This window comes from Corythoichthys intestinalis, chromosome 5, assembly GCF_030265065.1.
Source record: "Corythoichthys intestinalis isolate RoL2023-P3 chromosome 5, ASM3026506v1, whole genome shotgun sequence".
Lineage (NCBI taxonomy): Eukaryota > Metazoa > Chordata > Actinopteri > Syngnathiformes > Syngnathidae > Corythoichthys > Corythoichthys intestinalis.
Genome location: NC_080399.1, coordinates 29,860,420 through 29,870,642, shown reverse-complemented (window position 1 = coordinate 29,870,642; position 10,223 = coordinate 29,860,420). Strand labels below are relative to the sequence as shown.

At 41.3% G+C, this 10,223-nt stretch overlaps 1 protein-coding gene across 5 annotated transcripts in view; it reads left to right on the top strand.

Annotated features, from left to right (window-relative positions):
* The window catches only part of cep290 (centrosomal protein 290), a 72,442-nt gene that overhangs the window by 47,725 nt on the left and 14,494 nt on the right, over window positions 1-10,223 (top strand). For 3 of the 5 annotated variants that reach the window (XM_057837805.1, XM_057837804.1, XM_057837808.1), the window contains 9 exons: window positions 108-307; window positions 3,413-3,626; window positions 3,690-3,827; window positions 3,907-4,119; window positions 6,007-6,123; window positions 6,226-6,368; window positions 6,574-6,729; window positions 8,520-8,634; window positions 8,709-8,969. In XM_057837805.1, coding sequence (XP_057693788.1) covers window positions 108-307; window positions 3,413-3,626; window positions 3,690-3,827; window positions 3,907-4,119; window positions 6,007-6,123; window positions 6,226-6,368; window positions 6,574-6,729; window positions 8,520-8,634; window positions 8,709-8,969 — 1,557 coding nt within the window. The remainder of the gene's footprint in view (window positions 1-107; window positions 308-3,412; window positions 3,627-3,689; window positions 3,828-3,906; window positions 4,120-6,006; window positions 6,124-6,225; window positions 6,369-6,573; window positions 6,730-8,519; window positions 8,635-8,708; window positions 8,970-10,223) is intronic. The other 2 variants (XM_057837806.1, XM_057837807.1) reach the window with 2 other exon arrangements.

Below are 10,223 nucleotides of genomic sequence, written 5' to 3'. Positions count from 1 at the left end.
GAATAGGCAACTCAGCTAATGTGAATTCAAAATAATAAATCAACAAAAAAATGGGTCAGACTTTCCATTAGTCCTCAAATGTTCCATGTGTCGGTCCTGCTTTACAGGAGATGATGAAGAAACCCAGGATCATTGTGCCTACCTCCAAACATTTGGACCACATGGCCGAGTTGGAACAGACAGTGTTTGAACAAGACGTGTCCCTCACATCCATCACCAAAAAGCTGAAGATGGCTGCCATGGAGCTGGAGCAAGTCAAGATTGCCATGGAAACACAGGCCAAGAAACACAGTGACGAGATCTCCAGGTTATGATGTTTGCTGAACTCGGGGTCCATTTCTATTGAGTTATACTCTTAAATCACTCCAAAATAGTGAAAACTTCATGATGGTCTCAGAAGATGCTAAACTAGCGGAAGACTCATAGTTGGATCTTGAGAAGTAACCAGTGTTATTTTTGGCATCCATTTTAATTTTCGTCTTTGTCTGTCATATTCTAGTCATCTCAAATTGTCTTCGTGTCCATGTATAAATAAATATGTAAAAGGTTTTTCAACAATTTCAAATGAACATGACAGAGGAACACATAACTGTAGTTCTCAAGGATATCACCATTTTCATGATGATAATTCACCCTCAGCAGGAAAACAGCACATTTGCAATTACTGAAACTCGCCCAGACGCTACTAACTGTATGTAAAATGTTTTCCAAGAGTTTAAGAAGATAGTCTCCGCGCTAAATGGTAACGCTGACGCTACTAGTTAGTTTAGTGTGTGATGATCACTCAGCACAGACCTTTAAAAGCTCAAGCAACATGGCATATTTAGCCAAGATGAAAAAGCAAAACTTAACAAGCAGCACCTGACACATGTGTTTCACAAAAGGAGCCTGGAATGGGCGCAGGCTTACTCACCGGCCGGTGAGTAAGCGTATTTGTGGGGTCGGGGGGTAGGTGGAGCACGTCACATTAGTGACATGACCAAACACTGCGTGCTAACTACACATACAATAAAAAAATTCACACATTGTGAATTTATAACGAAAACTATGGCAAATTTTTATCTCGTTCTGTCTCCCAAGACACGTTTTCAGGGCCTCATCGTGACGTCATCGTCATTAAAAAGTGTTGACGAAATATTTTCGTTATTGTCATCGTTGACGAAAACCACTGGAAGTAACCTTAGAAACACTAAACTTCAAACCAATTAAACCAGGGGTATGCACAGTACAGCTTGCGGGTGACATACAGTGGGGAGAACAAGTATTTGATACACTGCCGATTTTGCTGGTTTTCCCACTTGCATGCCATGTAGAGGTCTGTAATTTGTATCATAAGTTCTCTTCAACTGTGAGGGACGGAATCTAATTCAAAAATCCAGAAATTCACATTGTATAATTTTTAAATAATAAATTTGTATTTAACTGCATGAAATAAGTATTTGATACATTACAGACTATTAAATATTTCGGCTCTTATTTCTTTTTTAAGAACCCCTCCTGTTCTCCACTCATTACCGGAAGTAACTGCACCTGTTTGAACTTGTTACCTGTATAAAAGACACCTGTTCACATGCTCAAACAAACAAACTCCAACCTCTCCACAATGGCCAAGACCAAAGAGCTGTGTAAGGACATCAGGGATAAAATAATAGACCTGCACAAGGCTGGGATGGGCTACAGGAAAATAAGCAAGCAGCTTGGTGAGAAGGTAACAACTGTTGAAGCGATTTTTAGAAAATGGAAGAAGTTCAAGTTAACGGTCAATCTGCCTCGTTCTGGGGCTCCATGCAAGATCTCACCTCATGGGGCATCACTGATCATGAGGAAGGTGAGGGATCAGCCCAGAACTACACGGCAGGACCTGGTCAATGACCTGAAGAGAGCTGGAACCACAGTCTCGAAGAAAACCATCAGAAACACATTACGCTGTCATGGATTGAAGTCCTACAGCGCACGCAAGGTCCCGCTGCTGAAACCAGTGCATGTCCAGACACGTCTGAAGTTTGCCACTGACCATCTGGATGATTCAGAGGTGCAATGGGAGAAGGTCATGTGGTCGGATTAGACCAAAATTGAACTTTTTGGTCTAAACTCGGCTTGTCGTGTTTGGAGGAAAAAGAAGGATGAGTACAACCCCAAGAACACCATCCCAACCGTGAAACATGGAGGAGGAAACATAATTTTTTTGGGGGCTGCTTCTCTGCCAAGGGTACAGGATGACTGCACCGTATTGAGGGGAGGATGGCTGGGGCTATGTATCGCCAGATCTTGGCTGACAACCTCTTTCCTTCAGTGAGAGCCCTGAAGATGGGTCGTGGCTGGGCCTTCCAGCATGACAACGACCCAAAGCACACAGCCAAGGCAACTAAAGAGTGGCTCCGTAAGAAGCATCTTAAGGTCCTGGAGTGGCCTAGCCAGTCACTAGATCTGAACCCGATAGAAAATATATGGAGGGAGCTGAAAGTCCGTGTTGCCCGGCAGAAGCCCCGGAACCTGAAGGCTCTGGAGAAGATCTGCATGGAGGAGTGGGCCAAAATCCCTGCTGCAGTGTGTGCAAACCTTGTCAAGGACTACAGGAAACGTTTGGTATCTGTAGTAGCAAACAAAGGTTTCTGTACCAAACATTCAGTTCGATTTTTATGATGTATCAAATACTTATTTCATGCAATTAAATGCAAATTTATTATTTAAAAATCATACAACGTGATTTTTTGTTTTTTTTTGTACAGTGATACCTCAGCTCACGGACATAATTGGTTCCCAGAAAGTGTGTGTAAGGCGAAAAATTCGTCTTCCGAACATTTATGTCCCATAAGAAACCATTAAAATGAGAATAATCCGTTCCCAGGTCCCCATAAAATATAATTTTCTACTAAATAAGCCTTAAAACTACACAAAAATATACCTTATTTTCTTTAATGTCTTCTTAGGCTTAACACTAGCCTGTGGTGGGGTCTTTTTCGGTCCCATAATAGCAAAAGTACACTCAATATGGTCCTAAATGTCCATCAAACACAAACCACGTCCGCACTCAACGAAAAGGAGGGGACGAACTGGGACGCCGTGAGCGTGCGTCAGCTTCTCGTGGCTCTGTTCGACCGCGTAGTTTGGTTCGTCCGCCGAAAACTAGTTCGTCAGCAGAGACTATATGCTCGCGAATTTAATGTTCTTGAGGCGAAAAGTTCGTGAGCTTAAGCGTTCGTGAGCTGAGGTATCACTGTTTTCGATTCCGGCCCTCACAGTTGAAGAGAACTTATGATACAAATTACAGACCTCTACATGCTTTGCAAGTGGGAAAACCAGCAAAATCGGTAGTGTATCAAATACTTGCTCTCCCCACTGTAGGACAATCTTTCAAAAGCTGAAACAAATTATCTTACACTACCATGCTAATATGGTGGGTTTGGCACAGGCTGAAGGAGTCTCACGTTGTAGAGGTCGAAGAGCTGGCCATGGAGAACAAAGACCAGAGGAAAGAGATAATGGAGCTGAAGAAAGAAGTCGACACACTTCAGAATGAGCTGGAAACCCAAAGGGAGGCCAACATTCTGTCGCCCAGCAACACCATGAAAAACCTGGTGGAACGCCTCAGACTCCAGCTGGTCCACAAAGAGAAACAGATCAAGGTAGCAATTCTGTTTTTATGACTTTGGAGTATAGGCTTGCACTCATGGTGCTTGTTTCCATAGGCTCTCAGCAAAGTTCTCCTTGAACTGCGGACCCAGATGACATCTGCTGCCGAACAACAAGTCTTGACTAACGCTGCACAGACCGAGGAGAGGCTCAACATACAAAAATTGGTTGACAAGCACACCAAAGACTTAAAGGTGGGCTCCCCGTATCAAATGATGAGCCTATGTGAACTGAGATCTGTGTGTTGAACCACCTTGTACCCTCTCCTTCAAGGATCAGGTGCAAGAGCTTAATAACGAGTTACAAGCAGCAAAAGAGTCAGCCAGGAGAAGCGAAAGCATCCTCAGAAAAGAGGTGGACAGTCTGAACCAAGAGCTACAGAAGAACCAGAACCATCAAAAGAGCCTTCAGGCCAAGAAGGAGGCAGGAGAACAGGAAATACAGGAGCTCCAAAAACAAGTCAAGAGGCTGAACAGCTGCATTCAGGTAGGAAAATACAGTGCTGGCCAAAAGTATTGGCACCCTTGCAATTCTGTCAGATATTTTTTTTTCATTCTCTTTTGTGTTTTTTCATTGCAAGCAAAATAAATGAAGATATTAATACCAAAGAATTTGTAATTGCAATCATTTTCTTGGAGGAATTATCTGACAGAATTGCAGGGGTGCCAATTAAGCCTGTCGCAATATGCAATAATTCCATTTATCGCACAGTAAATGAAAATGAAGGCGGTAATTTTCCCGCTGCGATTTATCGCCTAACGTGCGTGCGTACGTGTGTGCATGCAGCAGATGTGCGGCGGACGTGCTGTTAAAAAGTTTGGCTTCTTTGTTACCAACAGCACAATATGCTATGATGAGGATTCACACTGTTTTTTTGACTTCTGGGTATGTTCGTTTTACACATTTGAACCTAGCCGAAGGCTACGTTCATACTACAGGTCTTAATGCATTAATCCGATTTTTCGTGTTTTTCCGACTCGAGTGAGGCATTAACTTGACGGCCTGAACGTGACAAGTCACATAGAAATGGACCATTTCAAATCCCATCTGGGTCACTTTCGTATGTGGTCTAAATCCGATCTGGGCCACATTTTTCCAGAATGTGGCTGACGGTCTGAACTTTCAAGTCTCCCGAATCGGAATTCATGCAGCAACGACATCAGCAAAGCGAAAGCGGCAGGCAGGACGGGAGCGATGTTGTTGTTGTTTATTATCATCATCGGTATCATTGACAGTTACAAGATAGCATTGTGATAAGATTAATTAACCCGGAGAAAAGACAAGGGCTGACGGGAGAAGCGGGCTTGAACACGGTCATAAAAAAATGAATGAAGAAAAAGATAAGCCGGACAATTTTCGATTTTAATTCTATGCGCCGAATGAGCAATATTTCAGTATTGCTTACATGGCCGAGACGGGGCAAATTGACACACCCACGTCATGTCACGCACACAAGTCAAGGCTTATGTGCGTGCGTGTATGTGTTCTATCAGTCCATATATTTGAATATAAGACTAAACGGGGATTATTAGGGCCCGAGCACTAAGCATGCGAAGGCCCTATTGTGATTAATGTCTGTTATTTGTGTCTTCTTTTTGGAAATCAAAATATGATCACCCTGGAATGACATACAGCTAGCATGTGTCATTTGTTTTGATGCTTCTGCGCATGCGATCACTTTGCTGAGCGCATCTCGGACTGCGAATTAGTGCGTATGCGTGATACTTGAACGGGCTCCATGGACAAAGGCTATCTGAACAGGCACGCGAAAAAAAACAGACATGAAAAAAAAAATCGGATTTCGGCATTAAAACCTGCAGTATTAACCTAACCTTAGGGAAGCCAATTTTTTTTTTTGCTGTAACTTAATTAATGTATTTTTCTCTTTTGTTGAAGTGCAATTGTTTGTGTGACTACAACTTTATAGCTCTGTGCCTAAATGCTTAAGTTATTGAAGTGCAATTTTATCTTTCCTTGAAAAAGACATTTTATTTATTCTGTGTTTCTGTGCGATATTGATATTGTTGTCTTTTACTTAAAAGAGGCATGGTCTATTGTTTTTAGTTGGGATTTCTTAAAAGGTATTTTTGAATTTAAGAGTAAATGTTTATTGCGTTTAAATGGGTGTACTTAATATCACTTAGTATTATTAATATATACTGTATTCTTAATGTGTTATTCTAAATTGGTTAAAAAAAAAAATTTGGGAGGGTGCAATTAAATCGCATATTGCAATAATTTATGAGAGAATTTATCGCCCACTGAAATTTATCGAGACAGGCCTAGTGCCAATACTTTTGGCCAGCACTATAAATATATGGGATGCAAACACATTTGCGGTGTTATTCTAAACTGAAATATTTTGTAATTTAGAATCAACCTGTGCTAGAGGGAAAGGGGCAAACTATTGAGAATTTGCAGAAAAAGATCAGGAAGTTGGAGTCAGACCTGGAAAAGAGTGCCGAACTCAAGAGAGTCAATCAGGGAAAGGTTTGTAAAACTGACCCGTACCGTATAGATGCGCAGTAAACTACAATTTTCCACTTTTTTCAAGCTGATTTTCATTCATTCATTAATTCTTATATTTGACAGAACAAAGAGGAACTACTGCTGTGGGAGGAGGGTAAGAAGTGGCAATCTAAATTGGAGAAGGTAAAGACTGCTCTGAAGGACAAGGAACAAGAAAACGACACTCTGTCCAAACAGCTCACCACTATAAAAGACCTCTATACCAGGTGTGGAAAACATAACTGCAAAAATCCCATAATGCCCTGTTGTGGTTTAAAACTATTGATTTCATTTTAAAATGGCAGTTCCCAGCAACTGTTGTGCAACTCTTCTGTGGAAATAATAGTCCTAAAGCTAGAAACTGTAAAGGGACAATTGATGACCACTGTTTTTTTTTTTTTTTTTTTTTTTTTTTTTACATCGCTGATCTAGACTGGAGCGAGAGAAGAACATTCTGCTGAGGAAAACAAAGGCTCGAGGAGTAACGGCAGACCAGGTGGCAGGAGCAAGACGAGATGAGCTCGAAAAGCACATCGAGGAGCTTACGAAAAAGAATGCAGAGCTGGAGACTGAGTTGATCTCCATCAAGTATGTGTACTGCCTTTTGGGGTACTATTTCATGTAGGGTACCTTGTCTGGTAAATTTGACTTTGACCTTAAATTGAAAGATCTCATTTTTCCAGCCTGTCTGCCTACGAGTTGTTAAGAAAATCTACTTGCACATTTGGGAAATGCACATTTTGAAAGCACCTGTCTTGCTCCTCTTTATACATTCTAAGGCTGCAACTAACGATTATTTTCATAATCGATTAATCGGACGATTGATTAATTGATTAATCGGACCAATGTATTTCTTGTGGGCAAAGCACTGATATAAATTGTTACTCATTTATTTTCTTTTAACAACCTAAAAAAATCGAATAAGGAGGAGGCAAACTGTAATGAATTAGTTTTCTTTATCAAACAGTTGTTCATAAATTCAGTCCAAATCCAATTTCAAAGCACACGCTTTTGTATGACAGTTTACAGTTTGGGAGTTTGTGTTGAAAGGAGACTTTAAGCAGTTATATGAATGGGTTTATGTGTGTGGTTTCTTTATAAAAAGAAATGAGACAACTTTACTATCTAACTATAACTCAAGTGCTAATATGCTTCGCTGAAACACAATACAGACAGACACTTAAGTCACTGATTAGCATAATCACTATCTTAGTGCTGCGTACTAAGTAGTAACATCTCATCAATCAAGAATACAAACAACACAATTGGCTTCATTTACACCCCGCTGACGGAGGCACACTGGGTCTAACAACACAAAAGACAATCTCATTCTCAAGTCTTTGTAATACAGGTAGTCCCCGGGTTACGACGAACTCGACTTACGCAATTTCGACTTTCGACGGCATCAGCTCCCACTTTCTTGATCTCGTGCAGCTGCTGTTGTTGTTCATGTTGAGCAATGAGAGATGACGACATCCAGCCTAGGGGCAGTGGGCTGGGAGACATCCAGTAGCTCGGGCGCGGACGTCCACATCTCCCAGATGGCCAGTGTCAAAGCAGGGTCTTGCATCGTCGTGCCTGGTGGAGGGGGTTCTGCTGCTGCTGCTTTCCCTCTTGCGAGTCTTGATCCATTTTTTGGAGTTTGGACGGCAGTCTCGCGTTAACAGAGGGGAAACTGCTGACCTGAGCGGCCATGATATCCTCCTTCTCTCGCCTCTCTACTCTTTCCACAGCGCCCTTTTCTCTCTCTCAGCACAGCGGCTCACTTCCAAGTAAAGCCCGAAGTTTTATTTTTATGTTTTAAACCTGACTAGTCATTGAATATAATGGTTATTAACACAATGTACTTCACAGTATCCTATTTTTTACTTTATCTAATGATGTATAATTCATATTTTTGGACAGGTATTTTGAGGTCCAGGGGGTACCTTGGGGTACTTAAAGGGTTAATTCTGACTTAAGCGGAAATTCAGGTTACATCGCCAGCCTACAAACGGAACTCGTTCGTAACCTGGGGACTACCTGCATTATCGATTCAGCAACCCAACCTGAGTGTAGCAGTGAACTCTTTCTCTCTTTGTCTAATCACTGGCGCGCACGTATCTTTGCATTCCACACAAACAAGGACTGAAACGGGACTGCTCATAGCTGCCGGTAAAAGATTATCAACTTTGTTGGCAATTTATTAATCAATTAGTTGTTGCAACCTCAATACAAATGCATTATAGTATTTTAAGTTCCGTATTTCTTTCCATTCCACTTGCCCAGATGCATCTCTAAAACAGGCTGTTGAAAAAAATTTTAGCTCGGAACACAATTTTTTTTTTCTCAAAAAACAACCAAATGATTGCTCTTTTGTTTATCTGGGAACCTTGTAGGCAGCAACAGGCTTTAAGTCATGATGATGCTGTGGAAGATCTGACTCGGAGGAACCGCCAGCTGGAGGAAAGACTGCAAGCCGTTGAGAATCAGATATCTCCTTCGAGACCACATGTAAGTATTCACACACGGAATTTATTTTCATCCATTCTGCTATCTTTCACTATTTTTTTCTTGACTTGCATCAGTCTGCTCCATTGCATGCAAATGGGGAAAACTTGAAGGCGTTTCAAGGTATGACATTTGATGTGGGTTACGGGCCATTAAAAGCAAGTGCAATACAAAATCCAGATGAACCACGGTGCACCTCCGTGAGCCCTGACGTTAGCAGAAATACTCCTGAAAAGTCTCAAAGCAACCCTGAAGAAAAGGGTACAAGCCTTGAGGTGGCTGAACACTTGGCAGAAGACAAAAATGATATAGAGGACATAGACAAGATGGTAGGCAAGGTAAGTGAATCTGTAGACACCCCATATGGTTTGGAAATCGCAGAGCGTGAATCATGAGTCTCAGCAGAAGATGAAAGAAAAGATAGTGTAACTAGGTGGAAAGTACGGGTGCCCAATTTTCCCATAGTCTTGAACGCCTCATGGCCGTCTCACTGCTACGCCTCTTGTCGTGCCCTATAAATTAGCCCATGCACAACACCTGTGCATGCTGCCAAGTTGTTTGTCTTTTGTCGCCAGTGAAAACACGACCCTGTAAAGGGAAAGTGGCCCCAAGAACAGGCTTGTAAGCGTGAGTGACCGCCTGGAGCGAGAGTGGTTTCGGCCACTGCTGTTTAATCAAGTGTCCCTGTAATCAAGTCACCCTTTGATCAAGCTTCCCTTTAATCAAGTTTCCCTGTAATCAAGTCACTCTTTGAGCAAGCTTTCCTTTAATTGAGCTCTCAAATCAGGGTTTTAAAGATTTTAGCTTAAAAGTATGTTTTAAATATTTTACTTTAAGTGTAAACTTATTTTCCTTTTTCGCCTTTTTCTTGGTTAGGGGAATTTGCACATATGATTTGAGTTTGCTATGATTTTGTTTTACAGGTGCACGATAATTATTGGTCCGATAATTATCGATCCGATAATAGGAATATGACGTCAAATCCGATAACATTTATAATAGGCCTGATACTACATAATATTTTTGGCACGGTTTCGGTGGATTGAGATGTGTGCGTTTGTTTCCACTCCTGTTTTGTTACTGTTCTAGAGGCTGTATTTTTCCATCACTGAGTGATGAGCCTTATCGATACTGGAAAATGTTTTGAATTTTACAGTGATATGTTTGCAAGTTATTGAGAGGCTTTTTGGTTATTGATAGGTAGGGGTGCACGATATCAATTTCAAACCGATACCGATAATGATAACTTCCTGCTCCTCAAGGCTGATACCGATACAATAACTGATAATATATAAAGAATTTTTAAATTCATATTAAACTCAATTTTTGAACACCTGTAGGTCAAAAATACTAGTGGTGGATTCAGCATAGATTTGCCTAGTGATGGGTCTCTGAGACCTCATGAAGCGTATCGACACAGTGATACACTGTGTTGACACAGTGTGGATACTGTCATTGAATACTGACACCCGCTGGACATAAAAAATCCCTACAGGCAACCCACTTGACAGACTGACACTGAAATGATGACATATCATGTAAAATCAAATCAATTAAGTCTTTGCATTCATATTGCATTATTCCTTATCTTT